Below are 21,930 nucleotides of genomic sequence, written 5' to 3' on the forward strand. Positions count from 1 at the left end.
CTGCCCAAAGACCTGAGGGGCAGAGGCAAAGAAGTATCAGTACTGCGGGGGTGTGAAAAGCATGGAAAATCTGCCCTGGGGAAGGCTACATTGATGCTGTCATCGGTACAGACCTTGACCCTGCTGTGCTTGGCACTGACGGACCATATGATTTGGGTCTTCATCTTCAACTCTGTCAGTACGAGCCTCTTGGCACCGACAACCACCGGCACAACTGCCATCCGCGCCGGCAGATTTCCGGTGCGCAAGGGCTCTCTCAGTATCAAATGCACTGGATTCATCCCTACTCGGTACCGGGGCTGGGGTAGAGAGTTCTCCCAGAGCATTAGACTCCATGATATCTCCATTTTGCATACCTCCTTTCTCTTCATCAGAGTCAGCTAGTGAGGGAGGGGATTTGGGTTTCCACCACTTGTCTTACCCACCCTATGAGTCCCAATTTCATCATGGACACCAGATGTACCGTCCATCTGACCCTCAGCCTCCATGGTTTGGACAGCCATTGTATCAGCTGCCAGCCCCCCACCCTTAATGGCCAGATTGAGATCCCAAGGAGGGCCAAGAGACAAGAAGTCTCCCAGGCCCCTAGTGTAGCATATCCACAGGCAAGGAGGCATCCTCCTTCAGCTGCAGCGTCAAAGGGGTTGGAACCTCCTGAACAACTGATGGAGGAAGTTGAAGCTGAGGCAGAAAAGGAAGACACCCTTCAACTTGTCTTTCGTCATCCTCACCTGAGGAGGCGGTGTGCCCTCTCCGCCATCCATGGTGGATGATTTTAAATCATTCCAGGACTTAACTCAGAGGGTGGCAGAAGCCCTGCAAATACAGCTGCATGAAGTGGCAGAGCCTCACCACAAACTTGTGCACATTCTACACTCTTCCACCTCTGCCAGAGTTATATGGCAGACCCCTGTCCGTCCTGCCAACATGCAAGCGGATGGACAAAAAGTATTATGTGCCGGTGAAGGGCACTGAATTTTTATTTTCTCACCTACCTCCAAAATCCATCATTGCAGATGTAATTAATTGGACGGGCTGTCAATGCCAGTTTAAATCCAACCTGTATTACCGAGATGGGAAACGAATGTGTTTTTCTGCCAAACAGGACCATATATCAGCCACTCTTCAGTTCCAGGAAGCAAATTACCTTGTCAGCCACATATGACTACCAGAACTATGTGGAAACTACGTGCCTTTATTGATCGAGGGACTTGGATTAATCGGCATTGGTGAGGCCTCATCTGGAGTACCGTGTCCAGTTTTGGGCCTCACGCTACAAGAAGGATGTGGAAAAATTGGAAAGAGTCCAGTGGAAGGCAACAAAAATGATTAGGGGGCTGGAGCACATGACTTATGAGCAGAGGCTGAGGTAACTGGGATTATTTAGTCTGCAGAAGAGAAGAATGAGGGGGGATTTGATAGTTGCTTTCAACTACCTGAAAGGGGGTTCCAAAGAGAATGGATCTAGACTGTTCTCAGTGGTACCAGATGACAGAGCAAGGAGTAATGGTCTCAAGTTGCAGTGAGGGAGGTTTAGGTTGGATATTAGGGAAAAACTTTTTCACTAGGAGGGTGGTGAAGCACTGGAATGGGTTACCTAGGGAGGTGATGGAATCTCCTTCCTTAGAGGTTTTTAAGGTCAGGCTTGACAAAGCCGTGGCTGGGATGATTTAGTTGGGGATTGGTCCTGCTTTGAGCAGGGGGTTGGACTAGATGACCTCCTGAGGTCCCTTCCAACCCTGATATTCTATGATTCTGTGATCAGTTCTCGGACTCCCACAAAGACCAATTTATGGCACTAATTAACAAGGGACAAGGGGTCGTGAAAACATCTCTCCAATCCACATTAGATTCAGCAGACATGGCCACATGTTCAATTTCCATGGCTGTGGTTATGAGAAGGGCTTCGTGGCTGCAGTTGTACAGCTTCCCTAAAGAGATCTAAAGCATGATGGAGGACCTTCCCTTTGAGGGAAAGAAGCTGTTCACCAAAAAGACAGATGCATCCCGTCACATGTTGAAGGATTCTTGGGTGACTCTTTAATCACTAAGGATATACATGCTGGCCTACAAGAGAAAACACAGCCCTCAGTCGCAGTTTAAACCCGTCATCACAGTACACATCTTAATGCTCATCACAGAGCTCTTATGAGCCACAGAGAAAGAAATCTTAAGTTCCCCAAACGAAAGGAATCGGGACCACAACTGACTTCTCAGCCCTCAACCTTGAAGCAGTAGTTTTATGTGTTGGTGGAGGTGCCTGTAGAAATACTTTGGTACCTTATGCTGGGGAAACCCCATTCCTCCTTTTGGAGACTGCTTTACCCTGTTCCGCAGCACCTGTGAATGGATAATCTCCAACAAATGGGTGTTGGAAATCATCCAGAATGGATATGCCATTCACTTCCTCCTTCTTTGTGCCTCTTCAGAGACCCTTCTCACAAGAGTCTAAGTCAAGAGGTAAACCATCTCTTCAGCATAGGCACTATAGAGCCTATGCCGGTACATCTTGTTACCCGTTCTTGGAACCAGCCATGAAATAACCACAAACAAAGGTCGAACTAAAGCAGTACTGAGGGTATTCCCTTATTTGTGCAATAATTCTCACACGCACAACACATTCATGCTGACAGACTGCAGGCCTGGGTTTTGGTTTCGATTTTGCAGGTGGCTGAGGCTGGCCAGACGACAGCTGCCCGGAGATCGGCAGCAGGGCAATGTGAGTCCCCGGAGTCCCTTCGGATCCACAGGAGGGCTCTACTGCTTCCGGTCCGGTCCCGAGTTTAGCATGCTGTTACATTTCCTTGTTGGTAATCTTCCTGGCTGCCTGTCTCAAGATTTATACCTTCACTGAGATGAAAACATAGTATTATTTGCTTCTTTGCTTTGCCATTGGCTGTCACTCACACTATCTCACTGATTCCTTACATTAATTGATTACATGTTCATAAGCATGAATACAATGGGTGTTCTTGGCTCTCAACCTTCAAGATACATTCTTCCACATTTCTTTCATACCAAGTCATAGGTATTACCTCAGATTCACACTGGGCCAGGACCACTCACTTTTGGCTTCTCATCAGCCCCCAGAGTGTTCTCCCTCTCGGTAGTAGCAGCCCACTTATCCTCTCAGGACATAATGTTTTATCATTACCCGGACGATTGCCTTCTCAGGGCATGGTCCTACACAGAGGCCCAACGGGTCACTCGGGTCACAAGGGACCTGTTTCTGAATCTGGGTCTACAGATCAACAAACACAAATTGATCTTTAATACCAGTGCAGAGACTAGACTTCATAGGAGCCGATCTAGACTCCATTCAGGCAAAGGCCCTCCTCCCACATCAGATTTCTCAATCTCACCTCTTTGATAGAGACAGCCCCCAAATTTTGGCCAAGCATTGCCTCCAACTTCTGGGACACATGGCCACAGACACATCAGTTATTGCTCATGCCAGACTGTGAATGAGATGCCTCCAAGCATGGTTCAGTTCAGTTTACAAGCCAAACAGAGACAACATAAACAAACTTATATCAATGCCCACCAGGGTCAAACTATCCCATAACTGGTGGAAGAACCCAATAAACATCTTTACAGGAATCCTGTTTACTCAGTCCTTCCCATCTGTACTCCTGATTAGCGATGCATCCCTCATAGGATATGGTTCACATTTCAATGGTCACAAAATACAGGGCAAATGGTCTCTTGTGGAGACAGGCCTCCATATCAACCTGCTTGAGCAGTCAGAAACGCATGCGCTCACTTTCTCCCACTGATCAAGGACATGCATACAAAGGTCATGATGGGCAACATGGCCTGCATGCACTAGTTGGAAGGTGCACTAGTTCCATAGCTTCTATGCACAGAGGATGAGAACTTGCATCTCCCACAACATCTTAATATCGGTGGCCTACTACCAGGAATACACAACACGATGGCTGACAGCATCAGCCACAAATTCCCACATGAATGGGAGACAGTTGATGATTCTACATGACCTAGTCCAACAGTGGGGGACACCAGTAATAAATTTGTTATTTATCAGAACAAGAAATGTCCACAGTACTGCTCCAGGGCGGGAATTGGACGACGCTTCTTGGGAGACACTCTCCTTCCTTGGGACAAGGGCCTTCTTTACGCCTTTTCCCCATTCCCTCTATTACTGAAGGTCCTGTTCAAGATAAAAAGGGAAAAATATCATTCTTATCAACCACACCTGGGCTACGCAAACTGTAGCAACTGGCATTTTGTCAACCAGTGACTCTACCAGTCACTCCTTACCTTCTGTCGCAGAATGAGGGACAAACCCTCCACCCCAATCTGTGGATTCTGCGACTCAAAGCGTGGCTCCTTCATAGATCTAGCACATAGAGACCTCTCGCTCTGAGGAGGTACAGGAGGTGCTATTACACAATAGAAAGAGCACTACTCTTTGTACCTACTTCCAGGAATGGAAGAGGTTCCAGATCTGGTGCCAACCCAAGGGTGTCACATCTAATACAGCGGCCCTACTGCTGGTCCTAGACTACCTCTTAACCTTAAAGAAATCAAGTCTCTCTATTAACTTGCTGAAGGTTCATTTAGTAGCAATCGCAACCTTCCACCAGCACGTAGAATGCTATTCAACCTTTTCCCACACAACTACAAAGAGGTTTCTTAAAGGCATAGCAAACCTCTTCCCACAACCCAGGCCTCACTCCCAATGGGACCTCAGTCTAGTGTTAAAATGACTGACTAGACTGCCATTTGAACCATGGCTACTTGTTCACTAACTCCCCTTTCCATGAAGACAGTGTTCCTCATTGTCATCACTTCAGCCTTAAGGATAGGGGAGATGAGAGAGCCTTGATGGCACATCCCACCCCCTTTTATTGTGTTCGTCTCTGATAGGTCACACTCAGACCACATGTGAAGTTCACCCCTAAAGTGACTTCTGCATTTCACATGAATCAACTTATTCAGTTTTCAACATTTTATCCCAAACCTCATGAGGACAATAGGGAAGCCATCCTCCATATGCTCACTGTGAGAAGAGCCTTGGCCTTCTATTTGGACAGGACAAAGGCATTTAGAAAAATTTCTGAGAATCTTCCTCTCTGTTGTGGATCGATTGAAAGATGCAGTGATCTCAGCTCAGAGGTTCTCCATGTGGGTCTCTGGCTATATTAAACTTTGCTACCAATTAGGTGGGGTAAAACGCTCATTTTCAATATGCACACATTCTACAAGTCTCCTCGATCGCCTTTTCAAAGGGTATCCCTGTATTTGAGATCTGCGGAGCAGCTACCTGGGCATCTGTGCATACCTTTGCAGAACACTGTGCTATTCTAGGGGATTTGGCTACAGATGCCCAATTTGGTGCCATAGTACTGTCATCTCTATCGGCCTCGACTCCAAAGTCCCATCCTCCAGTGGTGGTTACTGCTCGGGAGTCACTTACAGTGGAGCAACCATAGGGACACTACTCTAAGAAGTTGTTATTCATCTTGTTCAATAGTAATGGTTTTTTGAGATGTGTCCCCCTATGGGAGCTCCACGACCCTCTCTCCTCCCCTCTACTTTGGAGTTCCACTAGTTGACTCTGCAGTAGAGAGAGAGAACTGAGGAGGGAATGCCTGTGCACGCTGGCTGGCCTCGTGGCGCGCCGGACGTACTGCTATTGAAGTTCTCTGATCAGCGGCGCAGGGCCGTGCACACACCTACAGTGGAGCACCCATAGGCGGGGACATCTTGAAGAACCATTGTGGTGACTAGCTACTTCTTTTGTACTCCAGTTTATTTCAAAGTGTTGTTTTCTTTTGATGTGGAAGGAAGTGAAAGCACTGCACGACTCTTTATTAAAATTTTGATTTTTCCTGCAAGAGCTCTCTGCGAAAAGGATGTTATTTTTTTTCCTCTGCCTCAAGCTGTGAGGCCAATTGTCTTTTTAGTCCTTGCATAATCGTTTGATCACACTAAACTCATTTTTCTTAACTACAAATTTGTCAGACTGTGGAATCATTAAGAGTGAGGTGTTTCTCTAATTATCTAATTTGTAAACGTGGCTGCTCTGCTTTCTTTATACCTCTCAAAGTCCTCCTTATCATACCAGCCGAAAGAGTGCCAAAGCCAAACTCATTTAAAAATAAGACACCTGCACGGTGATGAAGGTATGATACCTGGGCTGATGCTTCATAAATTACAAGTACATTAATTAATTGTTTATATTACAGGTTCAGGCTGGGCTCCAAGTATGAAGATATGAAACAGATGGTCCAGGCCCCCAAAAGTTTGCTATCTAATATTTTAAAACAATAAGTATGACAAAAAGCCCAACCCCAGTCACTGATCAGGGTAATTAGTACTAACTGTGTTAAATTTCTCTTCAAAATCTTGTGAGCAACTGTAGTCAATAGTAAAAATTTTCATCTCTAGTTTAGAATAAGATTTTGGATTACCGTCAGGTAGTAACTTTAGTTATCACCTGTTTGCTATTTTTCCTTGGATTCAGGTTACAAATTTAAGTCCTTTCTAAACATTAAATTAACTTTAAAAAAACACCTTGAATCTTGTAAGGATGATACACACACATTGGCGGATTCTGTAATCTGAAGTGCTGTCATGCAAAGATACTTCTGAATCCGAATAGTTTATTTAAATTGATAGTAATGTACTTAGCAAAAATAGTTTTAAATGCAAGTCTAATGCTGTGTATTCTGATAAAACAGCAGTGTATTCTGATAATTATCCAAATTATGTGAAATAAAAATTTAAATTCTGCAATTAAGAGCACTGTTGTCATTTTGCTATATATACAGTATTGACAATGAAGCTAACATTGGACATTTACAGTGGCATGATTTGTGTCTGTAGACATTGAGACAACACAAATAATAAATCTCACTGTGAGGATGTTTTTTCCCTGAAACACTATACATTTTTTGTGTGTGTGTGTGTGTGTGTGTGTGTGTGTGTGTAAAATTATTAGTGTCGTGTGCATGGTTCTTTACAAATTGAACAAAAATGTTATACATGAAATAATATTTAAACCTTTATGTATTGACTAGAGGTTTTATTTATAGTCTCCTGTTTGTTTTAGAGGTATTTTTAACTATAGTATGAAACTAGTGCAACTATTGAAATCAGACTAACAAAAACAAGGTTATTCAAAACATACACCGTATTCCTAAATCTCTTTTTACTTATTGTAACATGTTGGTGTAATATCATCCTCAGCCTTTTCATTTTGGTAATTCTGGTTCAACCACTGGCCTCAGTAGAATTTGTTTGAAAAATTGACTCGTAGCACCAAAACCAGAAAACTCTGTATTTATCATGCTGATCTGAATAGTTTCATTGTTGCCTTGTGCTCCCCACCTGGTCTCTGTTGTGTTCAGCTATTGTCTCTCACCTTGTTGTTAGTTGTACTGTCTTTAGGACAGGGGCCATCTTCTTAGCACAATGGACCTCCACTAGGCAACTTCAGAGTACAAATAATAAATAATTTCCCCCTCTATTATTTAGTCAGCACTTAATGTTCTACATAACCTTCTTTTGCTCCAATTGTCTAATTCAGAATATACCTTTAATAAATAGCATTTGATAAAACTGAATTTCTACTTTCTTAGGTTGCTGCCCCCCTCAGGAAAAATTAGATTACTTGATGTTGGCAGCTGCTTTAATCCATTTCTGAAGTTTGAAGAATTCTTGACTGTCGGCATAGACATTGTCCCAGCTGTTGAGGTATGTAATGTTTGCTGAATTTATTTTTAATTTGAATTATATATTTTAGGGGTACTTTCTATAGTAAAAGACTTAAGGGAACGTGGGTCTGTTTTAAAAGCAGATATTCTGTATGGCTTCTGGAGGATGGGGGGGGAGTGAGGAAGGCCACCAACAAGCTTCATATCAATGGAAATATCTTTTAAGATTGATAAGTTTGTTGAAACAATCTAAGTTTATCACATTGGTCAAGCCTCTATAATATGAATTTTTAGTGTTAAAAGAAACAAGGTAAAAAACTGGCAAATCCCATAGACATGCAGTATATTTTTAAAGGTTGTTTCATTTTTCATTAGCTAAGAATAAGGAAGAGAAGACAAATTACTTTTTTTCAATTTATAATATGGTAAATATACTATAATCAGAGCTGTTGGCTGGATGCAACAAACACCACAGAATTTATGGCTGAAGTTAACATTTGTGTCCCCAGACAAAATTGCACTGGCTTAATTAAATCTGTACAACACATAATATCCTTAGTTAAACCAGGGCAACCTCTGTGTTTTGGAAAAGTCCTGAAATGTTTTTAACTTGCTGTAATCATTATGTACTGCTTTTGTCTCCCCATCTTGGTCTTATTTATGTTAGTGAGGATTAAGCAGACTCTAACAGAACAACAGTGCCCTCAACAAGAGAGTGGGAGGGAGATGAGAAGATACAGAAAAGCATAGATTTTTATTTTAAATCTTCAACCGCATCCACTGACTCCAAGAATCTTGAAGCAAATGAGCAATTTCATATCTTTTATATTAAAAATGTAATTGGAAGCTAATAAATATGACAATAAATCTTTGAAAAGACAAAGTAAAAATGTAAAAGCAGCCATTGTGAGTAGTGCCAGTTAAATCAGTAGTATGACCAACCAAAGTACTGCAAAGTTAAATTTGCCCTGTCTGATTATATCAGACTCTTAAGGGTTGTCTGCATGGGGGAGTTATTCCAAAATAGTTATTTCTGATTAACTCCATTTATGAATGCTCTCTTTCTGGAATATGAGTATTCACATATGGAGTTAAACAGGAATAGCTAATCTGCTTTCAATTCACACCCTACTTTATACTGGATTAATTTTCATGTATAGACAAACCCTTAAGGCAGAAAGACGAAACATAATATACAGGTGGCCTTGCTATTCTTGCTGAGTAAAACCCACCCCTGTGCAGAAATCCAGGACAAGGCCTATGAACCATTCACTAAATTCAAGGCTTGCACTGGTTGTCTTTGTATTGGGGAGAGGGGCAAGAGATGGGAGAAGCTTTTTGCTTTCTCTCATCTTTGTCCAGCATATAAAAGCACAGCATATTCTGAAGTTCTCGTTTTAACACAGCACAACAGCAGCCAATGTGGGAAATCATATGTACACACACCAGTCTGGCAAGCAGCATAAAGAAAACCACAGTGGTTACTGGCTATCTTTTTTAAAAAAAAATCCCAGTTTCTGATAAAGCACCAGGGCCGGCTCCAGGCACCCAAGCACATGCTTGGGGCGGCGGGGGGAGCGCGGCGTGGCATTACGCGGGGGGGGGCGCTCCGGCAGCGCTCGGTAGGGGGGCGATGCTCTGGGGGAGCGGTTTCGGGGGGGGCAGCGCGGGGCTCGGCGCTTGGGGGGGGGGTTCCGGCGGCGCTCGGGGCAGCGCGGGGCTCGGCATTCGGGGGGGCGGGAGGGGTTCCAGCGGCGGGAGGGGGGGGCGTGGGCTCCAGCGCTCGGCGGGGGGGGCGGCGCGGGCGCGTCGCTGGAGGGGGGGTTCTGGCGGCACTCGGGCGGGGGCGGGTTCCGGGAGCGCGGCGCTCGCCGGGGGGGCGGCGGTGCGTGGCTCGGCGCTCGGGGGGGGGCAACGGGGGGCGTGTTCCAGTGGCGCTCGGCTGGGGGGGGGGGGGCGGCGCTCTCTTTTTGCTGCTTGGGGCAACCCTATGGTAATTCAGTACACACAGAGAATCAAGCTCTTATTTCCTCTAAACACTGAATGCTGTAAAAAAAATAATTTAGATGTTAAAATGTTGTTCAATGTAACATATGCATTAGAGCCGGCCCTGTAAAGCACTCTTAAGTAACAAGTCCTGAAATTGTTTTAAAATTTTTCTCTTTATCCTTGTTGGTTTATATTGAGTGTCTGTTTTCTCAGCATCTGAGACTGACAGAGGCATCAGCAAATCTGACTAAAGCGCTATTTTCAAAAATATATTTTGCTAACTTTCTGCTAATCTTGTGTTACTTGAAGTATGTACAATTTTCAGATGGAAATACACTGAAAATCATAATGGGGTTATTTTAACACTTACCAACAAATATTGTGCAGTTACCACAGTTGCATCCTATTCTAAATATACTGTGGTAGAGAATGTGATACCACAGATCCTTAATGTGGCTAAAAGCTGAGATTTTAATTCCAGTTACTGTATATTCTCTGTTCACTTCACGCCACAGTGCAAGCCTGTGAAAAGCAGTTGAAAGATTCCTGGAGCACTAATGACATCTTACAACTTTTTATATACATTCTCTGAGGAAGAAATGATTCTATACAGACAAACACACAGAAAACCAGAAGAAAGTCTTAATGTAAACAGTGACAAGTAACTTTATAACAGTATGGTCTCTCTAATTCACACTTTAGTAACTTTTACATAGTATTTACCATTGAAAAATGAGCAGTGAGTGTTGAGGTCTCTATGAATGAGTTATTATACAAAATAATCCTGCAGAATCTTTACTATGCTGTAAAATAGCATCAGATTAAGCTCCATTTGTCAAATGTTCATTACAAAATGTATTTATATCCTTGTATTTCATCTTCATTTAATTATTAACTTGCAGTTCAGTATTTCACAGTAGATGGTCCAGTCAACAATGTAAATTAGTGAGACTCTACAGTGTTAAAATGTTTTGTTCTGGGAATGCCATCATTTCTGAAGGAAGTCAGGTAATTGGTGAATAGATTATATTCACCAATAGACTTATTCAAAGTGTCATAAATTGGCATATGTTACATTGAACAACATTTTAACATCTAAATTATTTTTTTACAGCATTCAGTGTTTAGAGGAAATAAGAGCTTGATTCTCTGTGTGTACTGAATTACCATAGGGTTGCACTCCGCAGCAATTTGGACTAAAGTTATTCCGAGTTTCCTGGATTCTTTAGACAACTGGAATGTTTGTCTTCATTAATTTTTTTTAATGGGTGCTTAAGTGTAAAAATGAAAAGTATAAACCCATACAGGAGCTACCCCAGCATTGTTTTTAGGATTGTATTGCTCATTTTATACTGTCCCACATTTTGCCTAATATGCCACAGTTTTTGCATGACAATATGCAGCTACTCTGGGAGAAAGAGAGGATTTTGGCAACTGAGTATGAGACATTTGTGGATTTGAACATTTGGAGATGCAAGACAACAATGTGGAATGAGTACATTATCTGAGTGTTTCTACCAAAATTATCAGCAGTGAAATAGTTCTGTGACACTTTAATCTGCAATTTATGGTTTCAGAGATGACATCAATTGAGATTAAAATGGGTAGTTCCCATTTCTGAGCTATTGGGGTTTCAATGCATTAATTCACATTTTGAAGGCTTTCTATGCAACTATGATAGCTGGCACTCTTACTTTTTTTTTTTTTTTTTAAGCTTTAAATTCTACAGCACAATTTAGTAGCAAGAGACAGATTTAAAAGGCTGCTGAATATCTAGGAGCCTTTTCATAAACATCACATGCGTTTGCCTGTTTGTTTGTTACTGAGCGTAATCTTAATCTATTTTAATATTTTTCTCTCACCAGAGTGTATACAAATGTGACTTTTTAAACCTTCAAATTCAGCAACCTCTCCAGCTTGCGCAAGATGCTATAGATGCCTTTCTTAAACAGCTGAAAAATCCCATTGATTCTCTACCTGGAGAACTCTTCCATGTCGTGGTTTTCTCACTTCTCCTGTCTTACTTTCCATCACCTTATCAACGATGGATATGCTGCAAGAAGGCCCATGAACTTCTGGTGCTGAATGGCTTGTTGCTTATAATCACTCCTGACTCCTCCCACCAGAATCGCCATGCTATGATGATGAAAAGCTGGAAAATTGCCATAGAATCCCTGGGCTTTAAACGTTTCAAGTATTCAAAGTTTTCTCACATGCACCTGATGGCATTTAGGAAAATCTCCCTGAAAACTAAAAGTGATTTAGTTAGCAGGAACTACCCAGGGATGCTGTATATTCCACAGGATTTCAACAGTGTAGAAGATGAGGAATATTCTAACACTTCCTGCTACGTCCGATCAGATATTGAAGATGAACAGCTAGCTTACAGCTTCATGGAGCTTCCTGATGCCCCTTATGATTCAGACTCTGGAGAAAGCCAGGCTAGCTCAGTCCCATTCTATGAGCTAGAAGATCCTATATTACTTTCAAGTTAATGTAATAGTTAAAATGCCCTTTAAGTCCAAACTACTTTATTGCGTAACAAATTTTGCTATACTAACATGGGCTCGTTACATAAAAATGGTTTGCATAGAGAAAATGCAAAGGTTTACAGAGTTTGCTATTTTTTTCTACTTCTGAATTTTAAAATTTATTCTTGTACAAAAAGTGAAGAATACACATTTTATGCAAAATGACTCATGTCATAGCATAAATTGCTGTTACTTTCTTTAGGACTTTTCAGAAAGGTACCATTCTTTTCTTCAGTGCTGTGAAGTGTAAATTCTACTTAATTTTGCTAAATGTCTTGTTTCAATATTTTTAATTCTTAATACAGTTGAGCTTATGAGACTGGAGTTGGTGGATTTCTGAGAAGTAATTTGCACTTTGATAGTAAATGTGCAAATAAGTTTGGAGTAAGCTGTTTGGTTAAATTTTGTCTTTTTTTTTTTTTTATTTGAACAAAGCTTTTGTTCTGTGTTGCAGAAAGCAGTTTCATTCTGGGTAAGATTGGGCTGAAGAAACTTAAAGATCTTGTTGATCTTTCTATTTCAGTTAATTGAGGTAATCACAAAATACTGTATTGGGGCATACTCTCCCATCTGTATACACATGTAAAACCTCACTGGCATAACGGAAGTTAGATGTGTGTTGATGAGAGACTAGCCCTGACAAATGATATAGTTCAATAGGTTTAGATACCTTTTTTTTTTACTTCAAAGCTGGAAAGTGTTTGCAATTTTATGATTATAGTAGCACTAACATATCAGTATTGCCCACATTGGATAGTTTTCTGTATTCTCCTGAAATCCTATTCTGCATACAGTTTTAGAGCAAAATACTTGTGGGTGGGGAAAAAATGCTAAGATTAAGTATTCTTTTATAACTGTAGATCTTAATTTCAGAATTTCCTCACGGTAACTCTAGTAGGCCAATTTTGTAAATACTAGGACCCAATTCTACACATTTAAGGATGTACATACATGTGAGTGAGTAACCTCACTGACCACTCTCATAAGTGAAGTTAAGGGCACCCTTAAGTGTTTGCAAGATTTGGGCCCCATTCTAGATAAGGCATTTGGCTGGACACTCTAAGAATTGCTCTATAGTTTGACACAGACAAAATCTGATCTGTACACATTCTGAAATATTTTTTCAAATGTGTATAGTAAACCTATATCCTTCTGCAGACAAATTTCTGTACTGATGTAGAAACAATGGTGGTTGTTTTTTGTGGGTTTTTTTAAATACTTTTGCTCTCCATTTAAAAAGAATTGCCAAAAATGTCAAACCTGGGTACCTGAAGTTAGTCTTAAATTATTCTACCTAACTAGAAGTAGCTTGAATTAGGATCCAAAGTGTGGGTTTTAAGACCCTAACTTTAGAGTAGGCTTGAAAAATTGTATCCAGTGTTATAAATGTAGTTTCACAAATGATAAATATCTTTAGGCCATATAAAATTAATCTTGTATTCATCAGTCAGAAATTACCAATTGCCATTTCTAGTGTGAATTTTTAGGAGGTTATTTTTTGTTTTGTTTTTAAAACACTTCCATGGAAGTTTTGCACTGACGTTTCACAATTTCCAACTTCTTGATTGCTTTTTCTTTGTATTCTATATTTTCTTGGCAATTGGTCCTACTTACACTAAAAATTTCACAAACTGTATTAAGTTGCTTTATTCTTCAACATAAGCTTTTTGTACATCTTGCACATCACAGATTAAAAGAATTCCCTATCATCCAAACTTGATTGCTCTAGTTAACAATGAATGGCACAGTTTATTTATAAACAAAACAAGAATTATATTTAAAAATGTAAACATTTTAAAACTAGATGGAAGTGTTAAATTAGAACTCATGCTAAATTAAGAGAACATTAAAAATTTAACAGAAAGCCACTGATCTAAATGAAATCCACCATGTATTTTGAATTAAGTTAAATACAGCTTGATGTTCACATGTAATGCTTAAAAATTCACTTTTGCTAAACTAAGATGCTTGGAATCAAGACTGCATTCTTCTCAGGGTATGTCTACACTACGAAATTAGTTCGAATTTATAGAAGCCGGTTTTATTGAAATCGGTTGTATACAGCCGATTGTGTATGTCCACACAATAAAATGCTCTAGGTGCTCTAGTCGGCAGACCGCGTCCACAGTACGAGGCTAGCGTCGACTTCCGGAGCATTGCACTATGGGTAGCTATCCCACAGCTATCCCACAGTTCCCGCAGTCTCCGCCGCCCCTTGGAATTCTGGGTTGAGATCCCAATGCCCGGATGATGCAAAACAGTGTCGCGGGCGGTTCTGGGTACATGTCGTCAGGCCCCTCCCTCCCCCGTCACAGCAACGGCAGACAATAGATTCGCGCCCTTTTATCTGGGTTAGTTACCTGGGTTACCTGTGCAGACAACATGGAGCCCGCTCAGCACAGCTGAGCTCACCGTCACCATATATCCTCTTGGTGCCGGCAGACGTGGGACTGCATTGCTACACAGCAGCAGCTGCTAACTGCCTTTTGGCGGTAGACGGTGCAGTAGACTGGTAGCCTTCATCGGCGATCTGGGTGCTGGCAGCCGTGGGGCTTGCCTTTTGGCAGTAAATGGTGTATTATGACTGTTAGCCGGCCTATTACAAGTCGGGTCATCGCACATTAGCAGAGTCTTCCCTGAGCAGCAGCTCGTGCAATAGGCCTGAAGACCATCGTCATACACCGCCCCGTATTTGCTGCCAAGCACCCAGAAAGATGCCGAGGGCTATCAGTCACGCTGCACCGTCGTCTTAAGATGTAAAAAATAGATTTTCTCTGTATTCATTTGCTTCCCCCTCCCTCCGTCAAATCAACGGCCTGCTAAACCCAGGGTTTTCAGTTTAATCTTTGGGGGGGACCAGTCTGTGACAGTTGTTTGTGTCTCTCCCTGATGCACAGCCACCGTTCTTTATTTTAATTCCCTGTGCCTGTACGCCATGTCGTCACTCGGCCCCCCTCCCTCCTTCCCCTAGGCCGTCAGATACTACGTTTGCGCCACAGCTCGAGCCGCGAAGCGGTTCACGCCTTTTCTTTGAATTCTGGGTTGAGATCCCAATGCCCGGATGATGCAAAACAGTGTCGCGGGCGGTTCTGGGTACATGTCGTCAGGCCCCTCCCTCCCCCGTCACAGCAACGGCAGACAATAGATTCGCGCCTTTTTACCTGGGTTACCTGGGTTACCTGTGCAGACAACATGGAGCCCGCTCAGCACAGCTGAGCTCACCGTCACCATATGTCCTCTGGGTGCCGGCAGACGTGGGACTGCATTGCTACACAGCAGCAGCTGCTAACTGCCTTTTGGCAGTAGACGGTGTAGCATGAGTGATAGCCGTGGGGCTGGCAGCCGTAGGGCTGCATTGCACCAGCCCCTTCCAGGCGATGGTATATTATGACTGGTACCCGTCGTCGTCGTACTGGAGTGGCTGTCAATCATGGCCACCTGGGCAGACATGCTACTGTCTCGATGATGACGGTTACCAGTCATAATGTACTATTTTCTGCCAATTGCCCAATATTGTCTGCTAAGCACCCAGAAGAGGCCGAGGGCGATGCTGGGTGCTGGCGGACGTGGGGCTGGCAGACATGGGGCTGCATTGCTACACAGCAGCAGCCCCTTGCCTTTTGGCAGATGATGGTATATTATGATTGGTACCCATCATCATCATACTGGTATGGCTGTCACTCATGCTGCAGCGTCGGCTGCCACCTTAAGATGTAAAAAATAGATTTATTCTGTGTTCATTTGCTTCCCCTTCCTCCGTGAAATCAACGGCCTGCTAAGCCCAGGGTTTCCAGTTTAATCTTTGGGGGGACCATTCTGTGTGACAGTTGTTTGTGTTTCTCCCTGTTCCTGTACCTGTACGCCATGTCGTCACTTGGCCCTCCCTCCCTCCCTCCCTCCCTCCCGCCCTCCTTCTCCTGGTCCATCAGATACTACTTTCGCGCCTTTTTTCTGACCAGGCGCCATAGCTAGCACTGGGATCATGGAGCCCGCTCAGATCACCGCGGCAATTATGAGCACTATGAACACCACGCGCATTGTCCTGGAGTATATGCAGAGCCAGAACATGCCAAGGCGAAACCCGGACCAGGCGAGGAGGCGATTGCAGCACGGCGACGAGAGTGATGAGGAAATTGACATGGCCATAGACCTCTCACAAGGCACAGGCCCCAGCAATGTGGAAATCATGGTGTCACTGGGGCAGGTTGATACCGTGGAACGCCGATTCTGGGCCCGGGAAACAAGCACAGACTGGTGGGATCGCATCGTGCTGCAGGTATGGGACGATTCCCAGTGGCTGCGAAACTTTCGCATGCGTAAGGCCACTTTCATGGAACTTTGTGACTTGCTTTCCCCTGCCCTGAAGCGCCAGAATACCAAGATGAGAGCAGCCCTCACAGTTGAGAAGCGAGTGGCGATAGCCCTGTGGAAGCTTGCAACGCCAGACAGCTACCGGTCAGTCGGGAATCAATTTGGAGTGGGCAAATCTACGGTGGGGGCTGCTGTGATCCAATTTGCCAGGGCAATGAAAGACCTGGTGATAGCAAGGGTAGTGACTCTGGGCAACGTGCAGTCAATAGTGGATGGTTTTGCTGAAATGGGATTCCCAAACTGTGGCGGGGCCATAGACGGAACCCATATCCCTATCTTGTCACCGGAGCACCAAGCCACCGACTACGTAAACCGCAAGGGGTACTTTTCAATGCTGCTGCAAGCCCTGGTGGATCACAAGGGACGTTTCACCAACATCAACGTGGGATGGCCGGGAAAGGTACATGATGCTCGCGTCTTCAGGAACTCTGCTCTGTTTCGAAAGCTGGAGGAAGGGACTTTCTTCCCGGACCAGAAAGTGACCATTGGGGATGTTGAAATGCCTATCGTGATCCTTGGGGACCCAGCCTACCCCTTAATGCCATGGCTCATGAAGCCGTACACAGGCAGCCTGGACAGGAGTCAGGACCTGTTCAACTACAGGCTGAGCAAGTGCCGAATGGTGGTGGAATGTGCATTTGGACGTTTAAAAGCGCGCTGGCGCAGCTTACTGACTCGCTCAGACCTCAGCGAAAAGAATATCCCTATTGTTATTGCTGCTTGCTGTGCGCTCCACAATATCTGTGAGAGTAAGGGGGAGACCTTTATGGCGGGGTGGGAGGTTGAGGCAACTCGCCTGGCCGCTGATTACGCGCAGCCAGACACCAGGGCGGTTAGAGGAGCACAGCAGGGCGCGGTGCGCATCAGAGAAGCTTTGAAAACGAGTTTTGTGACTGGCCAGGCTACTGTGTGAAACTTCTGTTTGTTTCTCCTTGATGAACCCTCCAACCCCCCCCCCCCCCCGACCCGGTTCACTCTACTTCCCTGTAAACCAACCAACCACCCCACCCCACCCTCCCCTCCCCCTTGCAGAGGCAATAAAGTCATTGTTTTTTCACATTCATGCATTCTTTATTAGTTCCTTACAGAGGTAGGGGGATAATTGCCAAGGTAGCTGGGATGGGTGGGGGAGGAGGGATGGAAAAGGACACACTGCATTTTAAAACTTTAACTCTTATTGAAGCCCAGCCTTCTGATGCTTGGGCGATCATCTGGGGTGGAGTGACTGGGTGGACGGAGGCCCCCCCACCGTGTTCTTGGGCGTCTGGGTGAGGAGGCTATGGAACTTGGGGAGGAGGGCTGTTGGTTACACAGGGGCTGTAGCGGCGGTCTCTGCTCCTGCTGCCTTTCCTGCAACTCAACCATACGCTCGAGCATATCAGTTTGATGCTCCAGCAGACGGAGCATTGCCTCTTGCCGTCTGTCTGCAAGCTGACGCCACCTATCGTCTTCAGCCCGCCACCTCTCCTCTCGTTCATGTTGGGCTTTTCTCATCTCCGACATTGACTGCCTCCACGCATTCTGCTGTGCTCTATCAGCCTGGGCGGACATCTGCAGCTCCGTGAACATCTCGTCCCTCGTCTTACGTTTTCTCTTTCTAATGTTCACAAGCCTCTGCGAAGGAGAAACATTTGCAGCTGGTGGAGGAGAAGGGAGAGGTGGTTAAAAAAGACACATTTTAGGGAACAATGGGTACAGTCTTTCATTACAAGGTCGCATATTTCGGCTTGCAGGCAGCCATCGTAGGCCACAGTGTTTTGGCTTTTTTAACCTTCTTAACATGCGGGAAAGATTGCAAACAGCAGCGCATTTCCCATATCAAGGATGAATTGGGTTGTCCATTTAAAATGGGGTTTCAATGTAAAAGGAGGGGGCTGCGGTTTCCCGGTTAACATGCGGCACAAACACAAGTAAACCACCCCCTTCACTTCACCCCTCCCCCCCACCGCGTGGTTAACAGCGGGGAACATTTCTGGTCAGAATAGCAGGAACGGGCGCCTCTGAATGTCCCCCTTAATAAAATCACCCCATTTCAACCAGGAGAGCTTTCTGGAGATGTCCCTGGAGGATTTCCGCTCCATCCCCATACACGTTAACAGACTTTTCCAGTAGATGTACTGGCCGCGATTGCCAGGGCAAATTAATCATTAAACACGCTTGCTTTTTTTTTGTAATGTTTACAAATAGTTACAAAGTTACACTCACCAGAGGTCTCCTGTGTGCCCTGAGGGTCTTGGGTGAGTTCGGGGGTTACTGGTTCCAGGTCCAGGGTCACAAACATATCCTGGCTGTTGGGGAAACCGGTTTCTCCGCTTCCTTGCTGCTGTGAGCTACCTACAGTACCTCCATCGTCATCTTCCTCGTTCCCCGAACCGTCTTCCCTGTGTGTTTCTCCAGTGAGAGAGTCATAGCACACGGTTGGGGTAGTGGTGGCTGCACCCCCTAGGATCGCATGCAGCTCCGCGTAGTAGCGGCAAGTTTGCGGCTCTGCCCCGGACCTTCCGTTTGCTTCTCTGGCTTTGTGGTAGGCTTGCCGTAGCTCCTTAATTTTCACGCGGCACTGCTGTGTGTCCCTGTTATGGCCTCGGTCCTTCATGGCCTTGGAGATCTTTTCTAATACTTTTCCATTTCTTTTACTGCTACGGAGTTCAGCTATCACTGCTTCATCTCCCCATATGGCGAGCAGATCTCGTACCTCCCGTTCGGTCCATGCTGGAGCTCTTTTGCGATCCTGGGAGGACTCCATGACGGTTACCTGTGCTGATGAGCTCTGCGTGGTCACCTGTGCTCTCCACGCTGGGCAAACAGGAAATGAAATTCAAACCTTCGCGGGTCTTTTCCTGTCTACCTGGTCAGTGCATCTGAGTTGAGAGCGCTGTCCAGAGCGGTCACAATGAAGCACTGTGGGATAGCTCCCGGAGGCCAATAACATCGAATTCCGTCCACACTACCCCAATTCCGACCCGCAAAGGCCGGTTTTATCGCTAATCCCCTCGTCGGAGGTGGTGTAAAGAAACCGGTTTAAAGGGCCCTTTAAGTCGAAAGAAAGGGCCTCGTTGTGTGGACGTGTCCAGGCTTAATTCGGTTTAACGCTGCTAAAGTCGACCTAAACCCGTAGTGTAGACCAGGCCTTAGTTGAGCACTGCTGGAGTCAGTGGTTATGTTAAAGCTAAATGTTGGTGCTATAAATTCTCAGTTGTTTACAGAAATTACTGATTCTGCTTATACTCCAAAGTGTGCATGAGCTATTTTAATTGGTACTCCTTTTAAGAAACAAACAAAAAAAAACTATACAAAATTTATTACCACCTAGCATAAATGTATTTGTACTGGTTAATGTAAATTACACTCCATTTACCATTCATTCAGATGGGGATGGTTTGGAATTCAGACCAAGGTATACTCAACAGAAATAGTTTTAAACATTGAATGTTTGAATTCAGCCTACCTGACAGCTTGGTGACATTGTGGTTGTGAATCAAGGACCCCAGATTATTATAGAAGCTGTGGTTCTTTTTGCTGCCCAAACTAAATACCTTTAAATGCTTTCCAGAAATGGAGGATTTGGGCTGGTGTGAGGAAAAGTGACTTCTTGCTACTCGGGCCTCCCAAGACAAGAGAGATGTCATGGTCTTCTTGAACCTCCAAAACTGTATTTCTAGAAGAAGAATGTCTCTAGGTTTTGAAACTCCTTAAAATTATGACTGGACACAATATGGTGAAAGAAGATCCCCATACTCCAGGTGTCAGGGAGAGGGAAACAGGCATACCACAAAATTTGTTTGCATTTATGTTGTCTTTATTTCACTACTTTTGTGAACAAAGCACATGTATTAAAAAAAAAAAAAAATTAAAAGCCTTTTGTAAAGTGTTATGTTTCAGTGGAACTGTTGTCTTTTCTTGCAAGCTGTTTATATTTAGATTGTCATTAGTGTACATTACCACAAAATTGTTATAATTACTTATAAAACACTTTGGAGAAGAGTATTGAGTAACAATATTTTATAAAGCAAGAAATAGTAACTAAAATGCAAAATTTGGTACCTCTAATTTTTTTTATAATTTTGCTTCATAGTTAACAGAAACAAACATAATTCACTTCCTTTGCCTTCCTGTCTGCTACATACCTCCCCTTGGTTTCTCCCTTCCAATCTGTTCCTCACTGTAGACCAGAACACATTCTGCTTTCCTCCACCACTGTGCCCCTTTTACAGAGCACAACCTTGCAGCACCTACAATAGGTGTTTCCTCTCAGCCATTATCAATCACAGAGGCACTGCTGAGATGTTTTCTACTGCAGCTAACAGTGCAGAAGGGAAAGAATGACAGTGAAGAAAGCAGAATGTAGACCCAGAAGATTGAAAATGCAGGATTCCAAGGCCATTTTAGGAGAAATCTAATGAGTCTTATCTCAGTTAATACAATGGACTCCACTTGAGTTTATTTTTCTGTGGAGTTTTAGCAATTCTCAAGCTAAAAGGTGCATAGAAAATGTTTTGAGTGTACATCTCCTTTCTCATACCCACTTGGAAATAGGCTCCCATAATCCACTGGAAGGGAATAAACTGTAAGCATTGGATGCATTGTTGGGTTTTTGATTTTTTTTTTAAGTTTAGAAGGAAGAATTATGAGAGCTGCTTTATCCAAGCATAATACATAGCTGAAGTACAAACCAACTTCTAGTGATGTCATTTAAGAATCCATATGAAAGCAAATGCTGTTCCCACCCTGCTAACCTGTAACTGGGTTTTCCTTCACTATTAAACAGCAGCAAATGTTCTTTGGCTGCTCTTAATGTTACTCCCTGCAATAAACTTTCCATGCTTTTCTCCCTACCTGAAAGAGGGGCTTAAACCTTTTCAAATAAATCTCCAGTTGCAACTGTTAAACAGACCTCGTGGGTCTTATCTGCATGAATCAGCAGAATAGCTCTTTATTATGGGGGCCTCGTACACAACTTGTTTTAAGTTCTGGAGATCAGATCACTCCAAAGTATGCATCTAAATCAGTGGTTCTCAAACTATTGTACTGGTGACCCCTTTCACATACCAAGCCTCTGAATGTGACCCCCCTTGTAAATTAAAAACACTTGTTTATATATTTAACACCATTATAAATGCTGGAGGCAAAGCGAGGTTTGGGGTGGAGGCTGACCGCTCATGACCCCACAATGTAAAACCTCATGACCCCCTGAGGGGTCTCAACCCCCAGTTTGAGAACCCCTGATCTAAATAGTCTGGTCAATTTTCTTTCTTCGGTTTGTTTGTTTTACGTGTGAATGATAGTCTACTAGTGTAACATACTAGAGGGAGAGGTTGCAAGAGATTTATTTCTTGACAAGCTAGGAATTTTTAGAG

The 21,930-nt window shown here is 43.8% G+C and overlaps 1 protein-coding gene across 1 annotated transcript in view; it reads left to right on the top strand.

Moving 5' to 3' along the window:
- The window catches only part of BMT2 (base methyltransferase of 25S rRNA 2 homolog), a 56,139-nt gene extending 43,857 nt beyond the window's left edge, over positions 1–12,282 (top strand). The window contains exons 4-5 of the mRNA XM_054023999.1: positions 7,608–7,722; positions 11,537–12,282. Of these exons, the coding sequence (XP_053879974.1) occupies positions 7,608–7,722; positions 11,537–12,166 (745 nt within the window). The 3' untranslated portion in view covers positions 12,167–12,282. The remainder of the gene's footprint in view (positions 1–7,607; positions 7,723–11,536) is intronic.
- Positions 12,283–21,930: the final 9,648 nt, after the last annotated feature.

Source organism: Malaclemys terrapin, chromosome 1, assembly GCF_027887155.1.
Source record: "Malaclemys terrapin pileata isolate rMalTer1 chromosome 1, rMalTer1.hap1, whole genome shotgun sequence".
In the NCBI taxonomy this organism is placed as follows: domain Eukaryota; kingdom Metazoa; phylum Chordata; order Testudines; family Emydidae; genus Malaclemys; species Malaclemys terrapin.